Source organism: Pseudorasbora parva, chromosome 15 (assembly GCF_024679245.1).
Source record: "Pseudorasbora parva isolate DD20220531a chromosome 15, ASM2467924v1, whole genome shotgun sequence".
NCBI classification, from domain to species: Eukaryota; Metazoa; Chordata; class Actinopteri; order Cypriniformes; family Gobionidae; genus Pseudorasbora; species Pseudorasbora parva.
The window spans coordinates 24,600,397-24,615,161 of record NC_090186.1 but is presented as its reverse complement, the minus strand read 5'-3'; the positions used below and the strand labels follow the sequence as shown (position 1 = coordinate 24,615,161).

The 14,765-nt window shown below is 48.1% G+C and overlaps 1 protein-coding gene across 1 annotated transcript in view; it reads right to left on the bottom strand.

Moving 5' to 3' along the window:
- The window catches only part of si:dkey-119m7.4 (uncharacterized protein LOC560629 homolog), a 44,779-nt gene extending 36,167 nt beyond the window's left edge, over window positions 1–8,612 (bottom strand). The window contains exons 1-2 of the mRNA XM_067418574.1: window positions 8,265–8,612; window positions 7,278–7,381 (exon numbers count right to left, since the gene is read on the bottom strand). Of these exons, the coding sequence (XP_067274675.1) occupies window positions 7,278–7,381; window positions 8,265–8,612 (452 nt within the window). The remainder of the gene's footprint in view (window positions 1–7,277; window positions 7,382–8,264) is intronic.
- Between the last annotated feature and the right edge of the window lie 6,153 nt (window positions 8,613–14,765).

Genomic DNA, 14,765 nt, shown 5'->3' with positions numbered 1-14,765 from the left:
AATATAAATTATTGAAATGTATATGCAGTACAGTAATTAACTGAAACCACTGCTTCCAGTTATCAACTGTGAGGCCTGAGTTACGCTATAAAACTGGCAATACTGTTGCCAGTTAGTCACTGTAACAGATTCTTTACAGTAACTAGCTGGCAACAGTGTTGCCAGTATTTTACTTATAAAAAACCTGGTAAGGTTTAACAGTGTAGCCTGATACACAAAAGAGGGTTTCAGCCTCACTTTGTTGAATCTTGGGACTCTGTACCTCCGATTTGATGGTAATAATTCAAACTCTTTGTGTAGGAAATGATTAGGGCCAGAAACCATATTATTGGCCAGCCTTAACAAGTTGTTATAATAAGCTGAATCATAAAGCTTCTCAAGGGGCTGACCTACAATTTTTGAACAGATTTTTAGTTGATTACACAACTTTGTTTTTTGACATAACTGACAGACTCCTATATAGAGTTGCAGTATTGCAGTATACTCATTATAACAGACCTAAAGAACATCAGAATAATCTGTTTTCTTACTCCAAATGACCTAAGACGAAGAAGGAAATAAATTCTCTGCTTTGTTCTTTTACAGAGAGAATCGTCTCGGTTACGTATGTAACCCTCGTTTCCTGAGGAGGGAACGGAGACGTAACGTCAGTGACTGACTACTTGGGGTTTCGCCTAGAAGCCAATCATCTTCGAAATCTTAGAAAAGGCCATGCGAGACTTGCATGAGTAACTCTGCCTACCCACATGGGTATATAAGGAAGTAGCTGGCATGATCGCATTATGTTTACCTGCTGAGGAGCCAAGACTGAACTCTCGGTCATTCCAGCAGTACAGCGGATGTGGCAGCGGGACATTACGTCTCCGTTCCCTCCTCAGGGAACGAGGATTACATACGTAGCCGAGATGTTCCCTTTCGTTTAGTCACTCCGACGTAACGTCAGTGACTGACAAATGGGGGTACCAATGTAATCACGCCACTCAGCTGTCTTCCAGTGCCCTGCGCAAGCGTGAGTGCCCTGATGCAAGATAGGACGGTCAAAGGCCTCCACTTAACGCAGGAATACCAAGGTACACTGGGAGGCATATTCCAGGTGGAGATATGCGCCATAGTGCCTACCCGTAGGGAGGACTTAAGGATACACATATGACCCGCTAAGGGCTGCATACGGAAGATTCCTGGGGTACCAGCTGCAGGTGGATTTTTAACCCCAGGAGGTGGCAGGCTTACCAAGGAAAGACACCCGCTCAGGGAGGCTTACGGTGGAAATACACATGTGGGGGTCATCGGAGGGGAATCATGCACATGGGGCACCTGGCCGGACACGGGTGTCTGGGCTGAATAGGGCAGACTTACTGGCGTCTGCGTCATCAGTGCTGGAGCTCAGGGCTTTTGGAGAAGCTCACCTGAGAAGAATATCGCTCGTATCCAGTCCGTGGAGTGGAATGGCGAGCAAGCGAAGACACCTGAGCCGATCCATTACTGGCCACTTGTAGAGGCGAATACATAGTTGTATACAGGGTCCACTCGGAGATTGTAAAATATGGCGAATGTGTTTGGTGTGGCCCAGCCTGCAGCTCTGCAGATGTCTGTTAGCGGAGCACCATGCGCTAAAGCCCAAGAGGAAGCCACGCTCCAAGTGGAGTGTGTCCTGACCCCAAGGGGGAATGGTATGCTGCTGCTGGTATGCCAATAATGGTGTCCACTATCCAGTGGGACAACCTTTGCTTTGAGAGAGCCTTCCCTTTCAGCTTCCCACCATAACAGACAAAGAGCTGGTCTAAGGGCCTGAACACTGCGTCCTGTCTACGTAAGCGCGGAGGGCGCGTACTGGACAGAGCAGTGCCAAGGCTGGGTCTGCCTCCTCCAAGGGCAGTGCTTGCAGGTTCACCACCTGGTCTCTGAATGGAGTGGTGGGAACCTTGGGCACATATCCAGGCCGGGGTCTCAGGATGACGTGAGAGTCGCCCGGCCCGAATTCCAGGCACGCTTCGTCAACCGAAAATGCCTGCAGGTCCCCTACCCTCTTGATTGAGGCCAGTGCGGTCAGGAGCGCTGTCTTCATTGACAAGAACGTAACATCTACTGACTGCAAAGGCTCAAACGAGGCCCTCTGCAGTGCACTTAAAACTACTGAGAGGTCCCAAGAGGGTATGGGAGGAGCATGAGGAGGATGTAGTCTCCTCGCACCCCTCAGGAACCTGATGACAAGGTCGTGCTTACCTACCAGTTTACCGTCCAAGAGGTCATGGTAGGCGGCAATCGCGGCCACAAAAACTTTCAGGGTGGAAGGAGACAGCCTTCGATCCAACCCTTCTTGGAGAAATGAGAGCACCGACCCGATCGGGCATTACCAGGGGTCTTCTTGGCGAGAAGAACACCAGCTGATGAAGAGGTTCCACTTCAACGCATAGGCCTTGTGGACTCGGCCCTAGCGAAAGTGATGGTAGCCACCACCGGAGGTGGTAGGGTACTCAAACCTGCCGCTTCCCATCCAGGAGCCACACGTGGAGTTTCCAAAGATGGGGACGTGGGTGCCACAGGGTGCCCCGTCTCTGAGAGAGGAGATTCTGTCTCAGAGGAATCGGCCAGGGAGGGGCTGTCGCAAGGAGTACTAGTTCTGGGAACCAGGTTCGGCCATGCCAATATGGGGTGACCAACATGACCTGCTCCTTGTCTTCCCTGACCTTGCACAGAACTCGTGCAAAAAGTTGCACTGGGTGAAACACATACTTGCGTAGGCCCTGTGGCCAGTTGTGCGCCAGTGCATCCGTGCCGAGCGTGCCCTCGGACAGGGAATAGTACAGGCTGCAATGGGACGAGGCGTGGGAGGCAACAGATCTACCTGTGCGTCCCTGAACTGATCCCAGATCAGCTGGACCGACTGGGGATGGAGTCTCCACTCCCCAGGGATTGGCTGAATCCGTGAGAGCTCATCGGCTGCATGGTTCAGGATCCCCGGGATATAGACAGCACGAAGGGACCTCAGGCGCTTCTGACTCCATAACACGAGATGGCGGGCGAGTTGGGACATGCGGCGGAAGCGTAGACCGCCCTGGTGGTTGATGTACGCTACAACAGCAGTGTTGTCCGACCTGACTAGTACGTGTTGACGCCTCAGCAACGCTAGGAAGCGGTGCAGGGCGAACCGTACTGCCAGCAACTTGAGGCAATTGACATGCAGGCGGCGCTGGCTCTCTGTCCAGGAGCCTGCGGCAGCATGTCCATTGCACATGGCACCCCAACCCGTAGTGGAAGCATCTGTAGACACAACAACAAGCCTGGAAACTCATTCTAAGGGCACACCTGCCCGTAGAAAGCTGAGGTTCGACCACTGGGTGAGTGTCTGTCTGCAGGCCCGAGTCACTGGGACCCGGAGCGTACCAGACTGCCATGCCCATCTCGGGACTCGATCGCGAAGCCAGTGCTGAAGTGGTCTCATATGAAGCAATCCGAGCAACGTCACCACGGCTGCGGAGACCATATGCCCCAGGAGCCTTTGAAACAATTTCAGTGGAACCGCACTCTTGCTCTCTATCTGACGGAGGTCAGATAAGTGACAGGCCCGGACTCGGGTGGCATAGCGGCCCGGTGTCGGGGCACTGGTAACGACTGCGCCCTGACAGAGGAGACCAAGGAAGGACTCGTGTTCCACTGGGGTCTGCTCTGAGAAGGGGCTGGCGACAGAGAGGGACGAGAGCGGTGTGGCCCGGGGGCGGCGCACACTGCCATTACCGGTCTCTGGGTGCTCAGGGATGGGTTAATCAGTTCTTTCTTTACAAAGGGTGCTGCTGACCCATGAGCCAGCAGCTGGACAAAAGATTCTCCCCCGGCCCTCCACCGGGGGAAGGAGCGGTCACCATCCCCTGAAAAAAACTGCCTATCCCAGAGCTGTCCGCGTAAGGAGCGCCGCTTAGCCTGGTGTTCAGCAGGCTGCAGGGCTGGCACAGACTGGGGCGGCTTCCTGCGGTGTGTACTGCTGCGTGGCCTGGGTGAAGGCTGCTGCTGTGGCCACGGGGGAGGGGGTTGCAGGAGGTCGCCCTGGCGGCGAGGAGGCTGAGGCAACTGTGCCAGTGGCGCTTTAGGTGCAGCAGCGGGCCGCCGTGGCAGTAAGTGTTTGATGGACTCAGTCTGCCTCTGGGGACAGCCAAGAACTGTTGGGCGCAGTCCTCGACCATGCCACCGATAAGGCCAGCCTGGGATATGGGTGAGCTTAGGAGGCGGGCTCACTCAGCCTTCCCAGATCGATCAAGTAAGGCCAATTGTCTTTCCCGGACCACAGCTGTGGACATCTCCTGACACAGGGGGCGTGTGGTCACCTACGCCGCCCGGGGGGCGGTATCGGTGGTGGCATGCAGCTCGTAAGCCCTGGATCAGCTCTGTCTTCGTGCATACGTATCAGGGTGGCAGCTTACCCTGTAGCACTGCTGGACTACGCCACCGAAGTAGACGAGCCAACAGGCTTGGGAGGGCGCTTAGGATAGCCTCACCGGTCAGAGCTCCTCATGCATCTCGGGAGCGAAATGGCATTGGGGGTGGGGCCGGCAGCTGTCGGGTGCCACCTCCAAAAACCAATCGCCCAACCGCAAGAACTCGTGACAGGGCGGAGTTCCACACCAGCCCGAGGCTTGCGGCTGCCCGAGATAACATGGCTCTGTCATGTCAACTCTAGGTCAGATTCTACAGTGCTACCACACTAGGAGGCAGAGCATAGCCGAATTGTCATCCCCAAAGAACTCTAGCCCACCTTGAGATGCGGCAATCGACCTCTCCCCGCTATCTGGAGTGTGAAGGAAAGAACGGGGCGTCAGCAGACGGTCCCGCCGCTTCAGTCCAACACATTTGCTGGAAGCAATGTGCGAGAGGGCGGGAGTGGCCCGAGGCCGTCTAGGTTCTTAATACCACACCACCGCCCTCAGGTCACCCTGGCCATCAGCCAAAGTACCACCTCTCTCGGAGATGGTAGATCGGGGTGTGGCAGAGGGGACTCTCTCTCTTTACAGAGATCATTGAATCTCGACCACAGCATCGCGATGGTCATGTTCCCGCAGAGGGAACGCAGCACATCCACAAACACTGTCCGAACGTGCTGGGCCCAAGCACGTTGAGCAGTGAATGCGTCCCAAAGACAGCAACAGATATCGAACGCACCTGGAAGTGTGCGGGCAAACCGTCTTGAAAAAGACGTGCCACACGCAAGCTCTTTTTGTGAGAGGAAGCTCTGCAGCCGAAGCGCCCAGGGAAAACACACACAGCTGTTGCAGATCACTGCATAGATCAGCAGGCAGGCAATGTGAGATTGCTGGAATGTACCGTTACACCAACACCCTGGAGAACCGCTCGTCTCAAAGACTGAAGAGAGAACTTCAGAATTCAGGCTTGCAGGAGTGAAGAGATGCTCTTGGCTCCGAAGCAGAAACATAATGCGATCATGCCATCTACTTCCTTATATACCCATGTGGGTAGGCGGAGTTACGCATGCAAATCTCACATGCCCATGGCATTGGCACTGCCATTGGGCGTTTTCTAAGATCTTGAGATGATGGGCTTCTAGGTAAAACCCCCATTCGTTGGTCACTGACGTTACGTCGGAGTGACTGAACGAAAGGGAACAATATGATTTTTCCAAGATAACATATCATCAATCATAACTCCTAAATACTTATATCCTTAAACCTGTCTGATTTCTTCATAATGGATAAAAACAGGCATTAATTGAGTGTCAGATGTTGGACAAAATATAATCTTCACCGTTTTACTCGTATTAATGACAACAATTCTCGCAACCACTCAGTTCACACCCTGTTGATGCAAATCAGGACTGTTCCAGTTATTCAACACTGATCTTAAAACAGTGTCTTCAGAATACTTTAACAAATACTGATTTAACATGTCTGTATGACAGTCATCTGTATACAAGGTAAAAAGTATGGCTGAACTTACACAACCTTGAGGTACTCCGACATTAGTTGTGATAGCAGATGACATGGTTTTATTTACTTTAAATCTTTGAACTCTGTTAGTGAGAAAAGAGATATACCAGTGAATTAGGTATGGATTTACACTCAACTGTACAAGTTTTGAAACCAGTATGTCAACCTGTATAGTGTTTAATGCAGATGAAAAATCTAGGAATACAGTTCTTACAGTTGTTTTTGGTTTATCTAAATGTTTAGAGATGATATGCACTAAAGCAGCAACTGCATCTTCAGTACTAAAACCTTTCTTATAGGCAAATTGCCAAGGATCTAATTTATATTTAACCATCAGAACTAAATGCTGGAGTAATAATCTTTGTAGACATTTAATCTTTCTTAAATTCAACTAATTGCATTTAATATAAATAAAACTATAATAAACTATAATAAATTATGATTTTATCGTAAATTACGTGCAACTAATGATCCGAAAACATTATATTAAGTTCACAATTAAGTATATTCTTGTATTATTTCCATAATATATATATTTTTTATATTTTGCTTCTTTTTCACAAGGGTGACTGCACTGGTCTGTTCAAAAATGGTTGTGTATAATATTTCAAGCAGCTCAAACAGTAGACAATGGTGCTAGTAAAAGTCATGAGTGATTATCAGGTAATACTTGAACTGATTAAATGAATACCCCAAGGATGCAATGTAAGTTACTTTGAATAAAATGCGAGGAAATGTATACAGTAACATTTAAAAACATATCATCTTGGATTTAAAGAAAATTATACAGTGAGCATCCTCTAAAAAATAGAAGCAACTTGAAGCAACCACTGCCATACAGTAGATGAAAGTATCATGTATGATCGTCTGTAGTCTTTCCAGTATTTTAGAGAATTCCATCCATTCTCCCTTCAGTTCATTCAGCAGTTAATGTTTTCACACCCCAGTGCTGCTGTTGTCTCTCCAACTCTAAAATGTGAACATGTGCTGCTTATTAGAGCCGCTCTCTAAAACCACCGCATTTCCAATACCTTAACTCACCACTTCTCCCTAAAAATATCAGTAAATAAAACCAAGACCACTTAAATAGAAGTCCACATACAAGACATAGGCACTCCTACACATCTAAAAAGTTTGAGAGAGCATGAACTGTGTTTCTCAAAAACAGAGTAACATTTGTCAGCTTTCTGATTTGCTATGTTGAGCTGAATGTTTCTAACTGTATAGAGCTTTCCAGAGACCTGTTTATGTAAAATATTCAAAACTTCCTGGTATTTAAGCTCTTGTCTAGGCATGCAAAAGTTTTGTACACATTTTAATTTACCTTGAGGTTCTTCTACTTACTTATCAGCAAGGGCACCAAACAACACAGCTCCAACCAGCAGCCCAAACATATAGATAGAAGAACCAATGTTGTTTAAAGTGGCATTTTCACACACAAGATCCCACTGTAATATAAGGAAAAAATAAAAAGATTTATCAGTTATAATTCATAACCAGATCATGCAAAGTGCTTTGTGGAACATGGTGGCTGGTTGTTGATAGTCTAAGGTCATTTATCAGTCCTAACCAGCTTGGCCAATATTGTTAATTTATACTTAGCTTAAAACTCAGTCCACCAGTTGGTACAGTAACCCACCAATCAGCAATCTAGACTAATTAATGACAAGCTTATTATGCTTATTACAATATAAATCAGCAATCAGCAACTGGAAACAGACTTTTTTTTGTTTGTTTGTTTTTTTGAGTGTACATAATAATTTCAGAATCACATTTCAGAATTATCCATCATCTCCCTTCCCCACAGAACAGTGTCTTTGGCAGGATCTTAGAATTACTTTAGTTTAGAAACTTTCTCTTCTCACTATATAGACCTGGATAACAGAAAGATTGGTCTACTCTGCGCCCCTTTCCTCCTCCTCAGCCCAGCAGCTGGACAGCAGAGAGCAGTATCAGATAGTCAGCTCCTGCTGTGAGGTTGGGACAAGTTCCAGTGTTTGTAAATCAAAGCAGGTTCTGCCAGAAGGGTCCTGCTGTGAGCAACCCATCTCGCTGGTCACATATCGCAAAAGGAACGCAGTTCTATTGGTCTGTCTTGCAGTCCTGAGCTACACCTCTTTAAGGAAGCAGACTTTTATGCCTTCACTATAGGAGGTCAGAAACTCTAAATGCGTTCTGCACCTAAACCATCTAAACCATAATACATAACTGGCTCCAATAGCAACAGAGAGAGAGACTAAGAAAGTACGATGAGAGAAGCTTTGTGTATGTTACATCACAAAACTATCACATCCTGTTATAAAACCAAAATCTTTTGAGATTAGTACTCACCTCTGTGACAATAGTGCTGAGATAGATTTCCTTGCTGAACTCCCATCCTCCTGTGCAGCTGTTTGAGCCGGACAGGTGCTCAGTAATTGGTAAACTCTGATTAAGCTGAAACAGAGGGCCATCCTGATAGGACATGCAGGACTCCCCAGGAGCAATGCTGTAGTTGAGACCCAGCCCAGGGCCACCACTGTTGCCTGTTCTGCACAGGTGAGGGGGCACGGCCCCAGTGAAGACAGACACCAGCATGTGGAAGGCCAAAAAGATCTGTGGCAGACAAATCCACACATAAAGCGTCTTCTGGAATCGTCCAAACCCTCCAATCCGGTCCAGGACCTCGTCAAAATTCATCCCGCCTGTCCTAAACGTCACTTTATGAAAACTCACACTGTATCTATTCAGGTTAAGCTGACTGGGCCCACAAGTCTTAGAACAGGTGTCTGTGTGTGTAAGTGTATATGTGTGTAATGCTTTAAATTATGTCAGGTCAGTATTATGATATTATTAATGTAATGTGATCGAGGTCTGGTTTTGGCCAGGAGAGACAGGCTCCTGTGAATGACCGATGTAGTACTCCTCACACCTGTAGCAGAGAGAGCGAGAAAGAGGAAAAGAGAGAGTGGGAGGAAGGGTGGGAGAAAGAGAGGCTGAGAGCACTGCAGCAGAGTTCTGGCTGTTTGCGTTGTTTGAGGGAAATATAAGGAAGGGAGGGCTGGGAGTGACCAAGATATCTGAAATGAGCCAGTGAGCATAAGAGGGAGGGACAGTTGAGTGAAGGGGTGGAGATAATATATTCCACAAGGGGAGGATTATTTTCACCCTCTCTGTCTCTATTTGCCTTACAAACTCAAATATGCTATTTTGTTCACCTCCTTGTCAAACTCCATTCTGCATTTGTTTTTTCCCCAATCTTTTTTGTTTTATTCAAGGACTTTATTTCTGAGTGAGAGAGAAGGAGGATGTGTAAGTAATTAAGAATTTTCGGTTTGCCATCAGTATTTCATTTCATTACTTTACACACAATAATTAAGTCTCCTGCTGTAAAAGAGCAAACAAATTTGAGTAACAAACCTTTCCTTTAGTGAAGTGTTTCAACACTAATTGTGCCCTTTACATGAATTTACATGTATGTAAGATTATTCGGAAGAAAGGCAAACTAAACTCACTGGATGATTTGCATGATAGGGCCCAGTTCAAGACCAAGCAAATAGTTGATAAAAATGAGAAGACAGCATGCTCTTTTGTAATGATCTAACAACCTCTTCCTTTCTGTGTCTTTGAAAATTAAACAAATTAAGGGGAGTAATGTGGCTGCTGTTTTTCAGCATTCTTCAGAGAGGCGTGGATGTGGGATAAGCCACACACCCATCCACAGTGACTCAATGAAAGGCTGTTTCTTGAATTATGGGAACTTTTAATTGCCAGGGGCTCATTTAAAGCGCATTTAATGTTTTTCCTATGTTTTTTTTTTCATGGATTGCCCCAGACCACGACTTTAATTCTTAAAATCAATCATTTAAATGAATCAGTATTATAACATTTTAAAAAGGATGATAATTTAAATTGTAACACAATCAGTTAATAATAAGTTATCAGTTAATAAATTTAACACATAATATCAGTCGCCTGGTTGTGACATCATTTCTTAGACTGACCAGCCTGATCTGCCGGCAATTAGATTTCGCCCTGCAACTCAGTCTGGAAACCTTTACATTCATTTTTACTGCTTCTTTTACACTTTTGTGGGAACCAATCACAGACTGGCTTATCCACCTGGCACGGTATTGGTGGGTTTTACATGATGACAGATAGAGAAACCATGGGTCGTTGCCACTTATCTATATAATGATAAATATAATTTTCTATATAGATCAGTGGTTGTTGCCTGAAGATCACGCCTCTAGTGGTCTGATTGGTTGAAGGACTATCCAATTGCGTACAGAGTCATTCGAATAATGTCAGTTGATCACGCCTCTTATGCAGTAGAAAATACAGAGTAGACTCCCAAGTCCAATGTTCAATCTTAAATTGAGCTTATCTAGAGATAGCCAATGTTATAAAATAGCAGTGTTTTCTTAGCAATAAGTGTAAGAGTTAGATGATATTTATACTTATGAATAATGGCAGATACTATTTGTGTTGTTAAACATTAAAGGTGCACTATGCAACTTTTCGTCCACTGGAGGTTAGTGTAATTGGCAGTTGCCAACAAGTCAGTCAAGATATTTTTACAGTGAACTGTGAGGTTGGTCTAATTAAATATTTTAAATTGTAGTACAATTGTTTATTTCTCACTGTCCTAAAGGACAAAAATGACTAAAAACATAAATGTATTAAGCAAAATGAACACAGACAACATGGTTGTCATTTTATTACATTACTTTTTTAACAAGTCAATCCCAACACAGGATATTTGGTAAAAAATACATTATTTTCAATAAGGAAAAACTCTGAATACATTCAAGAAGTCATCCGCATTACATTATGCCTTAATGGGATGAAGAAAATGCATAGACTAAATACCTGGGGGGGAAAAAACCTAAACAAAACATTAATGACAAAGTTCCCTCCGCATATGATCTGGCAAGTGACAGAACAGAAGTTCCCTTTCAGTCAGTACACTACGAGTTACGTCAGTACTGACGAAATGGGGGTTTTGCTTAGATAGCCAGCTGCCTTCAATCTCAATCAAAACGATTCAATGACATGAAAATGTCATGGGTCTGCAGAATTTGCCTAATGCAACCCCGCCCCACTTCATTGGTATAAACGGCTGTAGTTCGGTTAGGGAATATATGTGTGTGTGGAGAAGGAAGAAGGCGGGGTAAGCGTGACTGGAACTGCGATTTTATTTCTCAAAATAATACCCCCCCCATCTTTTAGTTAGATCAGTCAGCGGGCTAGCGAGGTCCGAATAATTAGGGATAAACTGTCTATAGCTGCGTTTCCATTACAGATTTGCAAAAAACTTTTGCGATATTTCTTAAATGTCGATAAAAAACTGTTGCGAAATGACAGCGTTTCCATAGCTGCAGTTATCCGACTAAAACATATTACTTTCCACTCGCGATAGGTCAGTCCAAAATGATGGCACTTGGTAGGTTTGTATATCCCATCCACCACACTAGCCATTATTTTTATTGGAAGGAGACATATGTGTTATCCAAGCATTAATGGCAAGGAAAGCCCCTTAGGTTACTTAAGCAGCATGGATATGAGGGGTGTTTGTGTGTGTGTGTGTGTGTGTGTGTGTGTGTGTGTGTGTGTGTGTGTGTGCGTGCGTGCGTGCGTGCGTGCGTGCGTGCGTGCGTGTGTGTGTGTGTCAGATCTGCTTCAAGGTCTTCATGATAATCTAGCATTTCTGTGTTTAGAATCCAGTATTACTGCAATCCTATATTGTCTTTTATGAGTTTAATAAAGAACTCCGTCTCGTCTTTTCTCCAAACCGAAACCGTCATCTGTAAAGAATGATCGACTTTTACGCGCGGCAGGTTGACGCATATAGAGTAGAGCGAACTCAGTAGAGTTAACGTCTCGGGTTACTATTGTAACCCTTGTTCCCTGAGAGGGAACGAGACACTGCGTCGTCGAGTGACGACACTCTGGGAACGCCCCCAGCGTGACGGCTCTGAAGTATGAATGAAATCAGCCACCAATCCGATTGGTGCAACGTCGTGACGTAACCGGCGACGGCGTACACGGAAGCTATAAGAAGGCGCCGCCCCAAACAACAGACAGCCTTTGCGATGAAGCGAGCGCTCTACGTGTAGGTGTGGCGACGAGACGCAGTGTCTCGTTCCCTCTCAGGGAACAAGGGTTACAATAGTAACCCGAGACGTTCCCTATATCGAGGGAACTCAACACTGCGTCGTCGAGTGACGACACTCTGGGAACGTCAATACCCACTATGCCACACCGAGACACGCCCATCCTGGTGTGAAGCTGGAGCCCAGGCACACTCAGGACGCAAGCACTCTAGCACCCGGCGTAGCCGGGAGGTCCAGCTTATAAAATCTTATAAAGGTGTGTGGATTAGCCCAACCCGCCGCCTCACATATCTCAATAAGTGAGGCTCCCGAAAGGAGGGCCACCGAGGAGGCCAAGCCCCTCGTAGAGTGAGCCCTCACGGCCATGGGTGAAGGCATATTGCGCACCCGATAAGCCGTGGCTATCGCCTGCACGATCCAGTTACTAATAGTCTGTCTCGCCGCAGGCAACCCTTTCTTAGGGGGGCCAAAGCACACCAGAAGCTGGTCCGATTTCCTCCATTGAGCCGACCTGTCTAGATAGATCCTCAATGCCCTAACCGGGCAGAGCAGGTGCAGCCTAGCTTCCTCTGCCGCCGCGTGAGGCGGAGGATGAAAAGCCTGAAGAAATACTGACCCCATCCCTGAAGATGGGACCTTGGGCACGTAACCCGGTCTGGGATGCAAGATAGCTTTCACCCCGCCCGGGGCAAACTCCAAGCAAGTAGGCGTGACCGCCAATGCCTGGAGGTCCCCCACTCTCCTCAGAGAAGTGATGGCAAGGAGAAATGCTACCTTCAGGGTCAGATTTCTCGCCTCAGCCGACTCCAACGGTTCGAAGGGGGCCTCAGCCAACCCTTCCAGAACCACTGCCAGGTCCCAAGCCGGGACTCTGGGATGAGCCGCAGGCCTCAATCTCCTAGCCCCACGGAGAAAACGCACAACCAAGTGGTGTCTACCCAAAGGGCCCCCTTCCAAAGGCGAGTGGAAAGCCCCTATGGCTGCCACATACACCTTCAGAGTGGATGGGGTCAAACCAGCGGAGAAACGGTCTTGGAGGAACTCCAGTACTGAAGTGACTGCACAGTCAACTGGGTCCACCCCCCTTTCTCTACACCAGCTAGTGAAGACATTCCACTTTAGGCTATACAGTTTCCTCGTAGAGGGAGCCCTAGAGCTGAGAATGGTCTCAACGACCTCTTGTGGCAGACCCTCCTCTAGGTACTGTGCCCCCTCAGAGGCCAGACCCAGAGGTTCCACAACTCTGGCCTGGGGTGGAAAATCACACCCCCTGCCTGAGACAGCAAGTCCCTCCTCAGAGGGACCTGCCACGGGGTTCCGTCTAGAAGTGCCACAATGTCGGAGAACCAAGCTCGGGACGGCCACCGGGGTGCCACTAATAGGAGGCTGACGCCCTCCCGGCGGACTCGCTCTAGAACTCCCGGGAGCAGAACGATCGGGGGAAATGCGTACAGACGCTGCCTCGGCCACGTCTGTGTCATGGCATCCAGCCCCAACGGGGCCGGAGGCCTGAGGCTGAACCACAGTGGGCAGTGGGTCGTTTCTACGGAAGCAAACAGATCCACTTCCACTGGGCCGAACCTCTTGCACATGGCCTCCACCACCTCTGGGTGGAGCCGCCACTCCCCGGGCCTCAGCCCCTGCCTCGACAGGACATCTGCTCCCTGGTTCTGGTCCCCTGGGACATACATCGCTCTGAGAGACGACAGTTTCCCCTGGGACCACAGGAGGATCTGAAGCGCCAACCTGCATAGTGGGCGTGACCTCAGACCCCCCTGGTGATTGAGATACGATACCACCGACGTATTGTCGGATCGTATCAGGACATGGTGGCCGTGAAGGTCTGGGAGAAAGCTCCTCAAAGCTTTGTAAACCGCCAACATTTCCAAGCAATTTATGTGCAAGGAGGAATGTTGGGGTCCCCATGAACCCCTCATGAACCGGCCTTCCATGACCGCGCCCCAGCCCGTGAGGGAGGCGTCTGTTGAAAGGATCTTCCTGCAACATAACGCTCCTAACACAGGCCCTTGGGACAGGAACCTCGGATCCTTCCATATAACGAGGGAACGAAGGCATCTGCGCGTTACCCTGATCATACGGAAAGGTTTTCCCCTCGAGGAAAACCCCTTGGTTCCTAGCCACCACTGGAGGGGCCTCATGTATAGCAGACCCAACGGAATTACGTTGGATGCTGCTGCCATGAGTCCCAGCAGTCTCTGAAACTGCTTCACAGTGCGGCTGTGGCCTAGCTTCACCCCTGAGACCTCCGCCAGTATAGAACCCACCCGTGCGGGAGACATGCTCGCCCGCATCGAGGTTGAGTCCCATACCACCCCGAGGAACGTGGTCCTCTGGGCGGGTATCAACACGCTCTTGGCCGTGTTCAGTCTCAGCCCCAAGCACCTGAGATGGGCTAAAACGACATCTCGATGCCGAATCGCCATCTCGCGCGACTTTGCCATAATGAGCCAGTCGTCGATGTAATTCAGCACACGGATGCCCTGCAGCCTCATAGGGGCCAGAGCTGCATCCATGCACTTCGTGAAGGTGCGAGGGGAAAGAGCTAGACCGAAAGGAAGCACCCGATATTGGTACGCTTCGCCCCCGAAAGCGAACCTCAGGAACTTCCTGTGGGCAGGAAGGATGGAGACATGAAAATATGCGTCCTTTAGATCTATCGTGACGAACCAGTCCTCGAACTGGATCAGATTCACGATCATTTGAATTGTGAGCATCT